This window comes from Pongo pygmaeus, chromosome 16 (genome assembly GCF_028885625.2).
Source record: "Pongo pygmaeus isolate AG05252 chromosome 16, NHGRI_mPonPyg2-v2.0_pri, whole genome shotgun sequence".
Classification (NCBI taxonomy): Eukaryota; Metazoa; Chordata; class Mammalia; order Primates; family Hominidae; genus Pongo; species Pongo pygmaeus.
The window spans coordinates 80,965,362-80,984,397 of NC_072389.2; the positions used below are offsets into that span (position 1 = coordinate 80,965,362).

The window sequence follows — 19,036 nt, forward strand, 5'->3', positions numbered from 1 at the left end:
CAGTTAACCAACAATCTCTCTGGGAGTTCAGAACTCAAGTCCAAGAAGTAGAAACGTGACTATCTGTTACAAGCTATTTTTTATATCATTGTTGTAAAGAACAACATGTTTCCAAGTTCCCAGGGTGCCACAGGAAGAACACACAAAACCAACCACAAACCTAACTTAGAGGGAACCGCAGATGAGTGAGGTGGGCAGAGTATTGTAGAAGATGTTATGCGAACCCTTTCTTATAAAAAGAATTTCAAATATTAAACAATGCAAGTACATAAGAATTACCAACACCTTGACCAGGCGCAGTGGCTCGTGTCTATAATCCCAGCGCTTTAAGAGGCCAAGACAGGAGGATCACTTGAGACCAGAAGTTCAAGACCAGCCTGGGCAAAACAGTGACACCCTGTCTCTATTTAAAAAAAAAACAACTTACCAACACCTATGGAAGATACAATGTTCCACACTGTGTGCTTACCCATGGCAGACAAGGTAAGAGATAGACAAGTTGGGCAGGAAGCTGGGGTCAGGACCACTGCACTCTACAGGTGGCCAGCGAGAAAAGATATGGAGTAGGTAGGCTCATACACTGCAACTTTGTTAACATGAGAAATCAGGCATCACATTAACCTCCCCTCCTCTCTTCAGAACCCTACATTCATAAACACTGTTACATGAAAAAGCTGCCTTTCTTTTTCCTTGCCTGGCCCATCTCTAGGTAAGGATTTCTTCCCTTATTCACCCTAGCCTCCTCCATGCCCTCACCTGTCTGACAATGCTCTGGATCAGTTTGTCCATGGTAAAGGCAATGTAGGCATGAATGGTGAACATCTCTCTCAGTGAATCTTCATACTGTGATGAGTCTATGTTGCCATCCAGCAGGCTCCGCACCATGTCCAGGAAAGCTGGGTAATAATCTTCTACATCAACATCCACTGTGGGAGAGATGGGATAGGTGAGGCCTTACCTTGCTAAGAAAAGACTAGGGATAGAGTACAGGGCAAATCCCACAGCTGGCCTAAATGGCATTTGAAAGTATGAACGCTAGGTATTCAAAATATACCCACTCATTCCAATGTAAACAGAGATGAATTCCGACAGGTGACTACAATCACCAGCACTATCTATCAGAGTGACTCTGCAACTTTAACAGTGGCTTCTAATATTCTGACTACCATGCTAGAAAGATACTTCTTTATGGTATTGCTGGGCCATTTTCAGAGAGGAAAATATCCTAGGGAAGCCAGTCCTTCAAAGAGCTGTTGGCTCCCCTGCTGAGAGAGGAACCTGCTCTCTCAGCCTGCACAAGAGCATTCCTCACATGGGTCACTTGCTCATAAAGCTATTTCAATGAAGCATAAAGTACAGATGAGAAAAGGCAGACACAGCCATACTCCAGCACTGGGAAACCTCTTGGGAACACAAAAATAGGAGTGCAAATTAAATCCTTCATGAATAATGAAGTAATCTGCATTTGTCAAAGTCCTTTTGTTTAAAAATGGATTCGCAACATTGTATTTCACAAATTGCATTAAATCATCTGTACTTGCTGCACATGAATCATTTCAATCACTAGCTAGAATAAATCTCATCAGTTGTTAAAGACATTTGGCAACTAGTAGAGGGCACAAGGAATGTTAAAGAGTTCTGCCTTTAGCTTACTAAAGACCCATTTATATAAAGTTCAAAAACAGATAAATCTAATCTCTAGTGTTAGAAATCAAGAAAGTGGAAAAAGGACTGGTTATCAGAGTACTGGTTATGTTTCGTTTCTTGAACATAGGTACGTCTAGTCTGTAAAAATTCACTGAGCTGCACGATTCTGATTTGTATACTTTTCTATATATACATGCTGCACCTTATATGTATTTTTTTGTAGAGATGGGGTCTCACTTATTAACCAGGCTGGTCTCAAACTCCTGGCCTCAAGTGATCCTCCCACATCGGCCTCCCAAAGCGCTGGGATTACAGGTGTAAGCCACTGCACCCGGCCTATACATTGCACTTCAACAAAAAGTTGACTAAAATGAAAAAAGTTACAAAACCAACTATTTGTCACTGACTAATTGGTTACTTGCTAGTTGTGTTTGTGCTGGAGAAAAAAGGCTAGGAGCAAAACCGAGTTGTCTCCATTTATCTGAAGTCTGACGAATTCATTAAAAAACAGGCCAAACAGGACAATTACTGTTTAAAACAGGCAACTGGCTTGAGTTTCATCACAGAGTGTCACATTGTTTAGGTCCATAGAATAGGTATAGGCTATAGACTCCAAAATATACCACTGCTATGAAAACTGCTTTTATGCCAGAATAAAGTTTTGAGTCCAAACCACAGACTTCTCCTAACAAGCTGTGAAAAGTGTCAGGGTTGGCATTATCAGACAAGACAACATTATGTAAGCCTCAAACCAGGTTAAGTTAGTGGCCAAGCCAGGAACAGGCCATTTTATTTCTAATTTCTACCCAAGTAGATGGAATCACCACAATGAGATCTAAAATTTATCTCTTTCAAGCTAGGACTAGTCTAGATAAAAGCTTTCAGAATTATTTTTCAGTGTCATTAGCTCCTCAACAGATAGAAGTCTAGGGCCATATGTGGGCTTCCTACATCAGCAACACTTAAAAAAAGAAAAAAAAAAAGAGATACACTCCTCAGGTTGGCTATTTCCTTAAGAGCCCAGACAAAATGCTTCATGAAAAAGCTTTTGGCTCACAGCTCAAGTACCTAATTTATGAAGTGAACTGGAAGCAGGCAGCACAAAATTACATAAAGCACATGACAGCGTCCTGAACCCTCACTTACTTTCCTTTTCCTGAGTTCTACATCTTTATCCCTGTCCTGCCTGTTCTCCATGTCTCATATCACCTCTTGTGTTCCAGTCTCCTTTCCATAAATTATTTCTACATATTAAGAATGAGGCATGAACCCCACTGGTTAAACAGAAGTCCTGCTCAAAAATATGAGAAAATTCTGTTTTAAGCACTAGGAATTTATGTTCTGTCATGGATTGAAATTGACTGTGACAGTTTAGTCTCTATCTGTACTTTGAAACAGATGGCAGTAACCCAGAAATCTGCCATTTGAGAAATTAACTGTGATACCTCCTTCCCAGGTGCGTCCACAGTACCAACCACTGACCAAGTGTCCACGATCTAAGCCCTGCATAGGATACTTTGCACAAAGCAACACCACAAGGCAACTAGCGCCTCCATTTTTCAGATAAATAGGTTCAGAGTTTAACTACACAGACTCTAAGGCCTGTGCTCTACTAATAAAAGCAGCAGTCCCAAGTCTAGGTGGCTCTAAGGTCCTCAACCTCACACATCCTCTGTAAATCAGAGGTCTCGGCACTCACTAGGTTCTTTGAGACGTAGCTGAATGGCAGGGCTGTCACTCTTGTCTCGCTTTATGCCCAGCACTTCCCGTTCCCACTCTCTCTCTCGGTTTTCTTCTTCAATTTGCCGTTCAGCTTGGGAACAAATCCGTAGCAGCCTCAGGCAGAGAATCTGGTGCAGTCGCATAAAAATATACCAGTTGTTATTGACATAGAAGAGGTTGTATACTTCATCCATTCCTCTTAATTTTTGAGCTGCTGTGTTACTAAACAGTAACTTGGACTTAGGGGGACTGCCCCCAACACCATTGTGCTTCTTAACTGCCCCTGTGGCTTCATCTACATCCATCTCTTCTTCTTCCTCTTCCTCCACATCTGAGAGATCACCTCTTTGGGCAAAGAGCAAATCTGGAATAAAATGATGCATGATTTGTTTTATCTTATATTTGTCCTCCTTCTGAATGCCTGTCTGCCTCTTCACATGGTGGATAATCAGAGCAGCAGCATCTTCCAGTATTTGTTTGTCTTCATACGCAAGTGAGAGGTGTGGGCCAACAGGTACACCAGCATTCTCTTCCGTAGCCTGCTCTTGCCTCTGATGGGACAGAGACACAAAAGTATTCTGTGAGATGTCTACAGCGACAACATGCCTACGAGACCATACCAGCTATACATCCCATTATCAACCAGTGTCTATATTTTTCTAATCAAAAACTTAGGACCTGGGACTGGGAGCGGTGGCTCACGCCTATAATCTCAGCACTTTGGTAAGCCAAGGAGGGCGATCACTTGAGGTCAGGAGTTTGAGATCAGCCTGGCCAATATGGTGAAACCCCGTCTCTACTAAAAATAACAAAATTAGCTGAACATGGTGGTAGGTGCCTATAATCCCAGCCCTTGAGATGCTAAGGCAAGAGAATCACTTGAACCCATGAGGCAAAGGTTGCAGTGAGCCGAGATCATACTACTGCACTCCAGCCTAGGCAACAGAGTGAGACTCTGTCTCAAAACAAAAAAACAAAAACAAAACTTAGGACCTGACCATAACAATAATTTTTGTCCCTCTTCCAGAAACAAATAGATAATGACAGAGACGTGGTTTGATGTCAAAATACAGGTACCTTCTACAAACCAATGACTTACAGGGAGATTGGGACAGAATTGGAACCATCTTTCTTTCTTTTTTATGGCAGGGTCTTGCTCTGTCACCCAGGCTCGAGTGCAGTGGAGCAATCTTGGCTCACTGTAACCTCCGTCTCCTGGGTTCAAGCCATTCTCATGCTTCAGCCTCCTGAGTAGCTGGGATTAAGAAGTGCGCCAGCATGCCAGGCTAATTTTGTATTTTTAGTAGAGATGAGGTTTCACCATGTCGGCCAGGCTGGTTTCAAACTCCTGGCCTCAAGTGATCTGCCCACCTCAGCCTCCCAAAGTGATGGGATTACAGGCATGAGCCACCGTGCCCAGTGGGACTATCTTTAAAAATTCTGGATTAGTATCTATATAGAGGATATGATATGAGGTCTGGGATTTACTTTACTTCTGGGGTGGGGGTATGGAGGGTGACAAAGTAACATCAGCAAAATACGGAGGATTAAGTTTATTTATTTTATTGATTTTGAGACGCAGTCTTGCTCTGTCACCCAGACTGGACTGCAGTGGCATGTTCTCAGCTCACTGCATCCTCCGCCTCCCGGGTTCAAGCCATTCTCCCACCTCATTCTCCCGAGTAGCTGGGACTACAGGTGCACACCACCACGCCCGGCTAATTTTTGTATTTTTAGTAAAGACGAGGTTTCGTCATGTTGGCTGGGCTGGTCTCTAACTCCTGACCTCAGGTGATCTGCCTGCCTCAGCCTCCCAAAGTGCTGGGATTACAGACGTGAGCCACTGTGCCCGGCCTGATTAAGTTCACATAAGAACTCATTTTACTATTTTTAAAGTTCAGGATCACCCCACTCCAGGAATTCCCAATTGCACTGCATTTATGTTTCTATCCATTTCCTAAAACTGAGCCCACGGAAACCAGGATTGATTGCTTACTCATCTCTGATCCTAGCTCCTAGTACTATTTATAGTCCTGGTAGGCATGCTGAATAAGCAAGGATTACAAAGAGTTTGGTGGTCAACGACAAGTTTTGAAGCTGTAGTAAGGAGAGATGGGACTATATGAATACAAGGTATTGTTTGAAGGAAAGAAGTAGTCGGAGAAGTGGAAAATGGAGGCAGGAGGTATAAGTTGAAACCAGGAAAGTAAACTAGGAAACTAGTCAAACAGCTTAGGTATAAAGGTATAGTTTAGATTTAAAATGGTAGAATGAAGAATAGAAAAGGCTATGACAGCTATAAAGCAAGAATCAACAAGTCTTAGAGAGTCTCACCTGCATTTAACAAAGGTAATTTCCAGAAATCAAAACTGTGCTAAATATAGACTAGAGTCCTCTCACAGATGCAGAAAACCCCAGCTCACCTCATCATAGATACTCTCAATCTCATTGAGTAAGCTCTTAGACCTCAGGACCTTGGTGTCATTCTGTTTAAAGTTGATCCCCTGGTGGTCCAGAGACTTCAGGTAGTATTTCTCATTTTGTTCTCGCCATACTTTGTTAAAGCCTCTCTGAGCTTCTCGCCATTCTTCCTCTTTCATCTTCAACCTAGTGAAGCGGGAAGGGATGGAAACAACACATGGGAATTCAGAGGGTTTAGAAGAAAGAAATTTGCCAGGCTTACTTTATTTCAAGAAAAGTGCAAAGCTATTATTAGGTCTCTCAAAATTATTGGCAACTTGGGATGCTATCAAACCAGTCTTGAACTCTGTTTCATGAGGGAATTACTCATCCAAGACTTACTTTGGGGAAATGATTTATCTCAAGGTCAAATAATTTACCTAGAATGGTTACTTAAAAACAGCATTCCAGGGAATACCCTTCAGATATAAGTATTCCTTGAAAAAAAGAGTTGTTTCTTTGCTATAGGACTTTGCAAAACGTTCACAATGCTAATAGAAACATAGAAGTCCAAGATAAGAGAACTTGCACAGTTATGTTCCTCTGGATAGTCAGGAAAGTTCTGATCAGAACTGATTCTAATAACCCAGAAGAGAACAGACTAAGACAAAAAAAAAAGCACTAAAACTGAAGAATAACCTATATCTCAAAAGCCAGAAGTTAAATGCTACAGGCAAGAAGAAGAAACCATCAATCTGTGCCAGCTCTTGAGGGGAAGATGAGGGAGGACAAATAAAATCTGGGTATTTGTGAACTGTGCGGCAAATAAGAATTAATTTTTACCAGATGATACTGAGAGAGAACCAAGCTCCTAACAAAGGATTCACAGTGTGGTCAATAATGACATGGGGCTGGGCGTGGTGTGGCTTGTGCCTGCAATGCCAGCACTTTGGGGAGGCCAAGGCAGGAGGACTGCTTGAGCCCAGGAGTTAGAGGCCAGCCTGGGAAATATAGCAAGACCTCATATCTATTAAAAATAAAATAAAATAAAAATTAGCTGGGTGTGGTGGCGCATTCCTGTAGTCCCAGCTATTCGGGAGGCTGAGGTGGGAGGATCACCTGAGCCTGGGAAGTTGAGGCTGCAGTGAGCTGTGTTCACACTACTGCACTCCAGCCTGGGTGAAAGAGTTGAGATCTTGTCTTAAAACAAAACAAAACGAAAACAAACAAACCACAAAGATGTTAACAACAGTTAGTCCTGAGTGTGGCAGGAACATGGGTGGTAATTATCTTCTTTTCTTTTCTGTATTTTAAAATACTCCCCCAAACATACACACAGAGCCTTCCACCATGAACTTACAAGATTTGTTCTCTAATGTTGGTTACATAGGACCCCCAAAAGAAGTTCCATTCTGCAACTGAATTCCAACAACCAGGGTTGGGGAGAAAGAGAGGTCTCATGGGACAACCAGGTTGAAAATGAGAGCCTTATTTAATGGGACACTGAACCGGTAGTGAAGTACACTAAAGCACTAAGGGCACATTTGCTCAGGTACCTTTTAAGGACAATTGGAACAGCAATGGAGGGATTCTTTCTCAGACCATCAATGATGTCAGCTGCTTTATCAGCATATATCCTCTGGAGTGCTTTTCTATGGATGACTTCTGATGTGCCCCCAAGGGTGTTGTCCAAGCGAAATTTGGCTTGTTCTTCAGCAGATAAGCGGGAAAGCTTCTTCTGTATTGCTTCCAGAACCCGGATTGTTGCCAGATTGGTCTCTAAAACTACATCAAGCTGAAGAGGAAGACAAAGAAGGGTATGCTCAGGACCCAAATCAAAATAGAATAGAGTAGTGGTTAGAAGAATAAGGTAGGGAGTCAAACTCCTTGGATTTGAATCCTGGTTCTGCCCTACTAGCTACATAAGACTGTTTCTTTATCAGCAAAATAGGGATAACAGCACCTACTACTCTCACAAGCCTGTTTCTGGATTAAATGATACAATCCACATAAAGTATTTAGCACAATACCTGGCACATAAGAGCCACAGGATGAAGTTGGATAAATGGTAGTTATTACCACCACTGCTGCCGCCACCACCATCGTGTGCTTTGCTTAGGACTACTGATTTTAGACCAGAGGAATCTAACAGGAGATGACTTTACTGAAACGTTTCCCTGAACTTTCCTGAATTGCTAAGATCCGTTATGAACAAACAATAACAATCAAAACAATCCCAAAAGATCGCTTTGTCTTGAGAGTTTTTTGGTTTAACTTGAAATATTTAAATATATTCAAATACTTAAATATTCAATAGCCTTGTTCCACATCCAGTAATAATAAGAGCAGTGACTACCATACCTTAAGGAGTTCACTGTTGTAGCTGCGGGTAACCATTTAAATTCTTATTGGACTCCTGGCAACCTTTGAGTCTACTTTTTCCCTAGCTTAAAATAAGGTTCTCTAAATGAGAAACAGAAAATGAAGTAAATGAGCAGTCTCAACGGTCTACAACCAAATGTTTGCAGAAGTGTTCCCTAAGTTTTCTTGTTTTGGGAATGTGGTAGTCATTTGGTCAATATTTCTGGCCCCTCTTGCTCTCCAATTACGAACAAAAAATGGACTAAACTTCCTGGCTCCCTTATGATTGGATAGGGCCATGTAACTAGTTTTGACCAATGAGTTGTTATGAGATGAGTAGAAGTAATGTTGATTACTTCTAGGCTGCAGCATTTAAAGATGTGAGATCATTCCGAGCTCTCTTTTCCTCCTAGTGACTAGCAACATTCATAATGGCAGCAATCCCTTGGCCTGAATCCCCAAGTAATTCTGATACGCCAAATCCCCTGCTAAACATCAATGTACATGTAGAATGATTAGAAATTAAACCCACTGGTTTTACAAGTCACTCAGATGTGGGAGTTGTCTGTACTGAGGCATTACTAACCTATCTTGATTGGTAAAGCACATTCCTTCAAACTAGCTCATCCCACCAAATCTTAAATACATGCACACCCCACTTCTTTCATGTTTGCCCTTGTAGTCACAAATGGGAAATGAAGTTGCCTCTCATTTGGAGGCATACCGGTTGAGAGAGGATAGGAACACTCTGTCAAAAACAAATGCCAAACTCTGCTAACTCATCAGCTAACCTTACTAAACGTAAGTAACAAAGAAATGCCTTTTTTAGCTTGGTAACACTCCCTATGGAAGTTAACATCTGTCTTGATTTAGTTTTCTGCAAATAGGTGCAACTCCTTATAAATGCTGGGGCAAAGATGGCCAACCATCTGCCAGTGGCCAGGCAGCATGTGGCTCTCAATTAAAAACACACCAGAAACAGCTGAAGCAATTGTGAGGAGGGAAAACTGGCAGAGCTAAAAGAGTACTTGAAAAAAAAAAAAAAAAAACAAAAAACAGCAAGATACCTATCCACACAAATAAGCACAGCCAGTCAATTTAATGTAATAGATACACTAAATAGGATACATATCATTTTACCTCTTTAGACAAACCAGACTTCCCTTTTTAAAAATGATAATGTAAACCAGACATATAAACACACTGGGGATTTTGAGCCCACTTTCAGTAGTCCCTCTCCTGATATAGGTGGTATGGGGCCTTCTACCACCTCATTTATTCACTCCACTCTTCCCTTCCTAATTACTTCAAAATAAAGCTCCTGGGACAGGCGCAGTGGCTCACACTTGTAATCCCAGCACTTTGGGAGGCCAAGGCGGGTGGGTCACTTGAGGTCAGGAGTTCAAGACCAGCCTGGCCAACATGGTGAAACCCATCTCCACTAAAAATACAAAAAAAATTAGCCAGGTGTAGTGGCATACACCTGTAGTCCCAGACACTTGGGAGGCTGAGGCAGGATAATGGCTTAAACTCGTGAGGCAGAGGTTGCAGTGAGCCGAGATCACACCACTGCACTCCAGCCTGGTTGACAGAGCAACACTCCGTCTTTAAAAAAAAAAAAAAAGGGGGGGTCCCTAATTTAACCTTCTTTCAAAAGGAGCCAATCAGGCCAGGTATGGTGGCTCATGTCTGTAATCCCAGCACTTTGGGAGGCCAGGGTGGGATGATCGCTTGGACCCAAGAGTTTGAGACCAGCCTGGGTAATGTAGTAAAACACTGTTTCTATAAAAAGCAAAAAATTAGCTGCAGGGGGTAGGAGGCAAGGGGAGGGAGAGCATTAGGACAAATACCTAATGCATGTGGGGCTTAAAACCTAGATGATGAGTTGATAGGTGCAGCAAACCACCATGGCACATGTATATCTATGTAACAAACCTGCACGTTCTACACATGTATCCCAGAATGTAAAGTTTAAAAAAAAAAAAAAATTTACCCAGGCATGGTAGCACATGCCTGTAGTCACAGCCACTCGGTGGCGGGTAGGGGTGGGGGTCTGAGGTGGGAGGATCACACTTGAGTCTGGAAGGCTGAGGCTGCAATGAACTGTGATCGTGCCACTGCACTGCAGCCTGGGCAACAGAATGAGACCCTGTTTCAAAAAAACAAAACAACACAAAGCAATCGGCCGGGCGCAGTGGCTCACACCTGTAATCCCAGCACTTTGGGAGGCCAAGACAGGTGGATCACGAGGTCAGGAGATCGAGACCATCCTAGCTAACACGGTGAAACTCCGTCTCTAATAAAAATACAAAAAATTAGCCGGACGTGTTGGCAGGCGCCTGTAGTCCCAGCTACTCGGGAGGCTGAGGCAGGAGAATGGTGTGAACCCAGGAGGCGGAGCTTGCAGTGAGCCGAGATTGCACCACTGCACTCCAGCCTGGGGGACAAAGCGAGACTCTGTCTCAAAAACAAAACAAAACAAAACAAACAAACAAACAAAAAGCAATCAATACCAGAAACATGAAAGAAAAATTCCAGTTCTCAGAGCTGGTTTGCTAACCATGGCAAGATACTTGCTAAGGGTAACAATACACACAGATCTTAAACAATTTAAAAACAGCTTCAAGAAAGTACTATAAACCTTAGGATACTGACTTTCTTCACCATGCAAAACACAATAATCTTAAAATGCCATGCAAAATCAAAAGAACTATTATTCAGTCATCAATGGACAATTTCAGTTAAAAGGGCTAAAGTGGCCTAGATAAGTCACATTTGCCATAAAGCATGTACTAATATATTTGACCAATGCATAAAGCATGGAAAGTACCACAACAAGCACTTACCACAGAAGAATGTGAGCCTTTGGCTCTTCCATCTTAATACCCCTCACAGACAGGTATTGATAGTCTCACTGAGCATCTCCCATTTCCCCCAACTTCAAATGCCAAACAAGCTTGTACCTCAAAGCGTTCGTCTTCACAACGATAAATATGTTCTTCATATTGAGTCTTCTTGGAACTCACAAAGGTAGAGTCCTCAGACCACGAAGGGAAGGAAACCCAGGTATCATTTAAAACCTTTGGGTAGAAGAAGAGAGACTGAAACAAAAGCCTAAAAAAGCTTTCCGGTGATTAAGCATTCTGAATGAAAAGACAAAACTCTAGCAGAGAAATAGGCAACTAACATTACTTCACAAATTTCACCTTTATCAAGTTTACAAAAGGTATTAGTAAGAAAAGGGTTCTGAATATAAGCGGAAATATAATTCCAGTGCTTTGGGAGGACAAAGCAGGAAGATCACCTGAGCCCAGGAGGAGTGACCCCATCTTTACAAAACTAAAAACTTTTATTTTTATATTTTTAGCTGGGTGTGAAGGCATGTGTAAGTCCCAGGTACTTGGGAGAATCATTTGAGCCCAGGAGGTTAAGGCGCTATGAGCCGTGATCACATCACTGCACTCCAGCCTGGGTGACAAAACAAAATCCTGTCTCAAAAACAAACAAAAATATAGAAAACATTTTCTTTTTAAAAAGGATTAAAAAGGGTTCTTAATTTAATCATTCATATAAATTGTCAATCCTTGGTACCACCACTCCCTTCCAGAAAAAGCTGAGGACCCAGGGCTGATCTTTGCTAGGGAAGGCCTTACCTCTTTACAGAGAGGAGTCCGTCCTGTACACTTGGGCTGCTGGTAACTCTTTGGTAAGGCTCGATAGCTGGAGCCCAATCGTTTACAAGAAGCATAATCTATCTCCATAGCAATGCCCTCTGTGGCTCGCTCCTTTGGATAAGTTTCCAGATGTACAGACTCCTTATAGCCCAGAAAGTTTTTAAACCAATTAAACAACTCAGGGAATTTCCTGAAGAATCAAACCAAAAAGTGACAAGCAATTAGGGGCAGGATGCAGTTATCCTGAGGTATGACTACTACCATCTGGTTTTGGATCAGAAATCTACCAGGGACAAATTATTTCCTGCCTAAGAACTGCTTCTGAGCATTTGGTTTCCCCTTTTTCTAATAAAATACTCTCATATCAGTTAAAGTGGTGATCAAAGAGTTGTACCGAAACCAGGCAAAATAACAAGCCATTCTTTTGCTCAAGAATATTGCTTTAATGTTCACATAATTCTTAGGTTGTCAAATATAGTAAAGATTCCAGGCTTGGTGTAGTGGCTCACGCCTGTAATCCCAGCACTCTGGGAGGCCGAGGCAGGTGGATCACCTGAGGTCAGGAGTTCTAGACCAGCCTGGCCAACATGGTAAAACCCCATCTCTACTAAAAAACATAACAAAAATTAGCCGGGCGTGTGGTGACAGGCACCTGTAATCCCAGCTACTTGGGGGGCCGAGGCAGGAGAATCACCTGAACCCAGGAGGCGGAGGTTGCAGTGAGCCGAGACTGCGCCATCACACTCCAGGCTGGGGAACAAGAGTGAGACTTCATCTCAAAAAAAAATTATAATAATAATTTTTTAAAAAATTCCGGAACTCTGGGAGAGATTTTTCTTGATAAACATCCAGCACTGGTCAGAAGATCAGGAGACCACTAGTCTTGGCCATTAGTCAATAAATACTTAATGCTCTCTCTATTTTCTCATCTCTAGAACTGGACTAGAAGACTTCTCAGGACTCTTTTGGCACTAACATTTGAGTCAACTGACCTATCTCAAGTAAATTAACTTTGCCTATCATATACTCTCACAAATCAAATATTACCTGGCCTCCATATCATGCATCAGGGCTAAGCCCCTCACTTCACTTACCCCAGGAAAGGAGAGACTAGTTGCACAAGCTCAGCACGAGAGATCACCTCCTGGTTAAAAATAACAAGACAGCGTAGGAAATTTTCGTAGGCTTCTGCACTCCGAAGAGCCTTTCGGACCTTATGGAGACAACGGGAAGAAAAACAGTTTTTGTTTTTCTTAAAGTGGGGAACTGAAAAGGGCCTCACTCTGTCGCCCAGGATGGAGCACAGTTGTGTAATCTCAGCTCACTGCAGCCTCCCATCCTCAGCCTCCCAAGTAGCTGGGACTACAGATGTGAGCCACCATGCCTGGCTAATTTCTAAATTTTTTGTAGAGACGAGGTCATATATTGCCTAGGCTGTCCTGCCATTAGTTTTTAAAACTTGGGGAAATTTGTGGCTGGGCGTGGTGGCTCATGCCTATAATCCCAGCGCTTTGGGAGGCCAAGGTGGGTGGATCACTGGAGGCCAAGACTTCGAGACCAGACTGGCCAACATGCTGAAACCCCATCTCTACTAAAAATACAAAAATTAGCCAGGCATGGTGGCACATGCCTGTAATTCCAGCTACTTGGGTGGCTGAGTGAAACATAAGAATCACTTGAACCCGGGAGGCAGAGGTTGCAGTGAGCTGGGATAATGCCACTATACTCCAGCCTGGGTGACAGAGCAAGACTCTGTCTCATAAGTAAAAAAATAAAATAAAAATGGGGAAATTTAAACTGATATTTGATGACACTAAGGAATCAATGTTAGTTTTTTTTAGATGTGATAATGATTATGTTTGCAAAAAGGAGATTTTTTTTGTTTGTTTTGTTTTGTTTTTTAAACGCAGTCCAGTGCTGTTGCCCAGGCTGAAGTGCAGTGGTGCGATCTCAGCTCACTGCAACCCCTGCCTCCTGGGTTCAAGCAATTCTCCTGCCTCAGCCTCCCAAGTAGCTGCGATTACAGGCATGTGCTACTATGCCCAGATAATTTTTGTATTTTTAGTAGAGACGAGGTTTCACCGTATTGGCTAGGCTAGTCTCAAACTCCTGACCACAAGTGATCCACCCGCCTTGGCCTCCCAAAGTGCTGGGATTACAGGCGTGAGCCACTGTACCCGGCCACAAAAAGGAGTCATTTTTAAAAGAAACTTACTAAAATGTGTATGGATGAAATAACGTATCTGCAATTTGTCTCCAAATAAACTGGGATGGGTGGGAATATATATGAAACAAGTACACTGGCTAGGATTGGGAACTGCTAAAGCTGGATGGTAGGTACGTGAGGAATCATTTTACTATTCTGTTTATGTATGTTCAAAATTTTCCAGCTGGGCGCGGTGGCTTATGCCTGTAATCCCAGCACTTTGGGAGGCCGAGGTGGGTGGATCACCTGAGGTCGGGAGTTTGAGACCAGCCTGGCCAACATAGTGAAACCCCATTCTACTAAAGAAAAAAATACAAAAAAATTAGCTAGGCGTGGTGGTGGGTGCCTGTAGTCCTAGCGACTTGGGAGGCTGAGGCAGGAGAATCGCTTGAACCCAGGAGGCAGAGGTTGCAGTGAGCCAAGATCACGCCACTGTACTTCAGCCTGGGCAATAAGAGTGAAACTCCGTCTCAAAAAAAAATTGCCGTAATAACAATTTAAAAACTGAGATCTCGGAGTATACCTTCTCATATGCTTGATTCTCCAGACCATATCAGAGTTACTCAGGCTTTTGTTGCCTCATTTTTTTTTTTTTTTTTTGAGAACGAGTTTCACTATTGTTGCCCAGGCTGGAGTGCAATGGCGCGATCTCAGCTCACTGCAACCTCTGCCTCCCGGGTTCAAGCGATTCTCCTGCCTCAGCCTCCCGAGTAGCTGGGATTATAGGCACCCGCCACAACACCCAGCTAATTTTTTTTTTTTTCGTATTTTTAGTAGAGACGGGGTTTCACCATGTTGGCCAGGCTGGTCTTGAACTCCTGACTTCAGGTGATCCACCTACCTCGGCCTCTCAAAGTGCTGGGATTACAGGCGTGAGCCACTGCGCCCGGCCTGTTGCCTCTCTTAACATGTTTACAGCAAGAATCTTTGCCAAGACTGTTTTAAACTCTGGTAATCTGGAATAATGCTCTCAAGACAGTTCTGTCCTCTGATCTGGTCTTTTTTCTTCCTCTATTTACAATATTGAGCATCTTAATACCAAAAACCCAAAAATGATCAATGGCATAGACAAAGTAAAACTAGTCTAGCTAGATTACCAATGTGGAGTTTCAGTTCCAAATAAGTATTTAGCACTGTGATCCTTTGGTGAAGACCACAGACTGCCACCAAACCAAGTGGCTTATCAGCAACCCCTGCTCCAGACTTCCGTATGCTTTTCTTAACTATTCATCAGTAGACACTATATAAAATCTAGACTTTTAAAGCTAAAGATAAAAGAACACTGTACCTTTTATACTGTATACCCTATTTACCTTTACTTTTTATTAGCTTTCAAACATACACAAAAGTAGACAGAAGTATAACGAACCTATGTACTCACCCCAACCTCAATGATCTATAGTAAATTTTGTTTCATCTATACTCATTACTCCTACCACTGCATTTTAAAGCAAATTCCAGACATTTCATCTAGATATAGTATATATGTTTAAGAAAAAGTACAAAGAAAATGCCGTTACAGGACTGGGTGCAGTGGCTCACGCCTGTAATCCCAGCACTTTGGGAGGCCAAGGCAGGCAGATCACCTGAGGTCAGGGGTTCGAGACGGCCTGGCAAACATAGTGAAACCCTGTCTCTACTAAACATACAAAAATTAGCTGGGTGTGGTGGTGGGCGCCTGTAATCCCAGCTACTCGGGAGGCTGAGGCAGGAGGATTGCGTGAACCCGGGAGGTGGAGGTTGCAGTGAGCCCAGATCGCGCCATTGTACCCCAGCCTCAGCAATGGAGTGAGACTGTCTCAGAAAAAAAATTAAACAAAAACAAAAACAAAAACAAAAAACCCATTACTCTTAGAAATTAACTTATTTTCAGAAGACTCCTTAAGGCAAGGCATGGTGGCTCACACCTGTAATCTCAACACTTTGGAAGGCGGATGCTGAGGCTGAAGGAGGTTTGCCTGAGCCCAGGAGTCTGAGACCAGCCAGGGCAAAACATTGAGACCCCCTCTCTCCAAAATAATTTTAAAAATTAGCTGAGTGTGGTGGTATGTACCTTTAAGTCCCAGCTACTCATGAGGGTAAGAAGGATCACTTGAGCGCATCTCTTAAACAAAAAAGGCCAGGTGTGGTGGCTCACACACACCTGTAATCCCAGCACTTTGGGAGGCGAAGGAGGGCGGATCACCTGAGGTCAGGAGTTCAAGACCAGCCTGGCCAACATAGTGAAACCTCATCTCTACTAAAAATATAAACATTAGCCAGGCGTTGTGGCAGGGCCTGTAATCCTAGCTACTCGGGAGGCTGAGGCAGGAGAATCGCTTGAACCCAGGAGGTGGAGGTTGCAGTGAGCCAAGATCACACCACTTCACTCCAGCCTGGGCAACAAGAGCGAGACTCTGTCTAAAAAAAAAACCCAAAAATGTAAAAAAGATTCCTTAATAGCATCTAATATTGAGTCTGTGCTAAGTTCAATTGTCTAATTAATGTCTTAAAAATTGGCTATTGGCCAGGTGTGGTGGCTCACACCTGTAATCCCAGCATTTTGGGAGGCTGAGGTGGATCACTTGAAGCCAGGAGTTTAAGACCAGCCTGGCCAACATGGTGAAACCCTGTCTCTACTAAAAATAAAAAAATTAGCTGGGCACGGTAGCAGGCGCCTGTAGTCCCAGCTGTTTGGGAGACTGCGGCTGGAGAATCGCTTGAGCCGGGGAGGCGGAGGTTGCAGTGAGCCAAGATTGCGCCATTGCACTCCAAGCTGGGCAACAGAGTGAGGCTCTGTCTCAAAAATAAAAATAAAAATAAAAATAAATTGGCTTTTAAATCCAGAATCTAAAGTCTGCATGTCACATTTGGCTTATATATTTCTTAATTCTTACTTAATTTACAATAGCTTCCCTTCCCTACCCTTTTCTTGACATTTATTGGTTGTGATCTAGACTTCTACACTTGTCTAAAAGCACCAACCGCCCAGGCAGACTTTGGTAATGATTCACATCAGAGCTAAGGACTCAACACTCTTGCAGGACTCTCCTGCAAAAAGCTCACATAGGCAGAGTAGACAGAAAGGGATCAGGAGATACCAATCATGGAGATGTTAAATCATCTGCCCTTCTGCAAAACCCAAGAGGCACAAAATAGAGTCACTCACCACAGATCAATCCAGGTTGATTCCTACCAGTGAGAAGCCCAACAGGTCCCAGCTACCCTGATGAAAGTTTCCTGCTAATCATCAAGTTGACTCCGAGGAGCAAATCACACTTAGGTTTATTAGGCCAAACTAAGGCACCACACAACATCATTTATGCCAATAATCTCAACTCTGGTTGCTCATTAGAATCAGCTGGGTAGCTTTGAAAACATGCAAGTAAACTGGAATTCCCCTGAATGCTATGTATGTGTGTACTACAAATAACTATCACAGCAATAAGATTACAAGTCATCTTAAATCCTCAAAAATTGGTACAGGCACTGGTACTGCCTGCCACACAGACCTGGATATCTACAATGGGAGCTCCAAACATCTTTCAAGAGAAACATAATACATTTTCTAAAAATCTGTCTTCTGCCCCAAACTGCTTCATAAAACCAAAGCAAACAATGCTACCATTTTTCTAGCTATGCTAATAGTACTAGCAGACTCAAAGGACTCACAACTGGGAAACTATGTTAAAAAACAGAAAGTCCTAATTAGCCTGACACCTTTAAAACGAAACCTTCTGGGGGAATAAGATGATTTTCTTTTGGCATTAACAGGCACTATCAAATCTAACTCATCCATTACTCACCTTATCAAAAAATAACGATTCTGTTCCACCACCATGTTTGCTGGCATCTGCCATAGAAGAATCCTTCAGATTGAGCAGTTTGGGTTTCTTCTGCAAAAGAAAGATACAAACATGTGAGATTCAAAGAGTGGTTTTCTCTGAATTTTATTTTTGTCTGTATTCAATGGTTTCATCACTGAGTGATGAAACCACTGCTGATTAATAATTTGAAACAAATGAGAGAACTCTAACCAACTCACTCCATACCCTCTAAGATTTCTACTCAAATTTTCTATTTCAGTTTGCCTATTAAGTTTCTTTCTACAACAGAGGTTCAAAGATCATTCTACCCCCAAAATGTTTTCTCCAGAAATGATCATGACATTACTGTGACAAACTTTTAGAATATCCTTACTTTTTCTAGGGAACCAAAGTAACTTCATTTAGAATCTAATGCCACTGTTTTGTTCTCCTACCAGCTGAGGGAGAAAAGGCTGTTTGTAAAAAGAGCTCACATGGCCTGAAATTGACAGAAATCAATCTTTAACCCGGAATAATATTTCAATTAAAAATGTACTTAAAAAGCATAATTTGCTGGGCATGGTGGCTCACGCCTGTAATCCCAGCACTTTGGGAGGCCAAGGTGGGCAGATCATGAGGTCAAGAGATTGAGACCATCCTGGCCAACATGGTGAAACCCCGTCTCTCCTAAAAATACAAAAAAATTAGCTGGGCGTGGTGGTGTGCACCTGTGGTCCCAGCTACTCAGGAGGCTGGGACAGAAGAATCACTTGAACCCAGGAGGTGGAGGTTGCAGTGAGCCGAGATCACGCCACTGCACTCCAGCCTGGGCAACAGAGTGAGACTCCATCTCAAAAAAAAAAAAAAAAAAAAAAAAGGCACGCCAGCAATATCCACTCAGACTAATATTGTTCTTCTAAAAGGAACCAACAGGCCATGATATAATCCTGTCAGGCAAGAAGTTACTTTTAAACTCCACCACTTACTCTCTATGAAGAAATGCACAAACTTTGTGAGAAGTAGCACATTTACCTTGGCTATCTCAGAGTATACTTTCCTAAGAGCTGCAGCCTCTGCTTACACTGCCTATGGAGAAAGTAGGCGGAGAATTTTAAGCCCCCACTATATTCTTTCCACCTGTAGGTAATCAAGAGTTGGAGGACGTAAATCCAAGCATGGAGTGTATCTACTGAGCTGATTCTTGCTACCCATATAACTAATTCTCTTTACTGAAATGAAGA

General features: G+C 42.6%; 1 protein-coding gene across 8 annotated transcripts in view; it reads right to left on the reverse strand.

The window, feature by feature from the left end:
- The window catches only part of SIN3A (SIN3 transcription regulator family member A), an 84,551-nt gene that overhangs the window by 17,985 nt on the left and 47,530 nt on the right, over nt 1–19,036 (reverse strand). For all 8 annotated transcript variants that reach the window (XM_054450028.2, XM_063652776.1, XM_054450027.2 and 5 more), the window contains 8 exons: nt 17,796–17,885; nt 12,899–13,017; nt 11,784–11,994; nt 11,094–11,210; nt 7,326–7,564; nt 5,793–5,976; nt 3,347–3,920; nt 757–926 (listed from right to left, as the gene is read on the reverse strand). In XM_054450028.2, the coding sequence (XP_054306003.1) occupies nt 757–926; nt 3,347–3,920; nt 5,793–5,976; nt 7,326–7,564; nt 11,094–11,210; nt 11,784–11,994; nt 12,899–13,017; nt 17,796–17,885 (1,704 nt within the window). The remainder of the gene's footprint in view (nt 1–756; nt 927–3,346; nt 3,921–5,792; nt 5,977–7,325; nt 7,565–11,093; nt 11,211–11,783; nt 11,995–12,898; nt 13,018–17,795; nt 17,886–19,036) is intronic.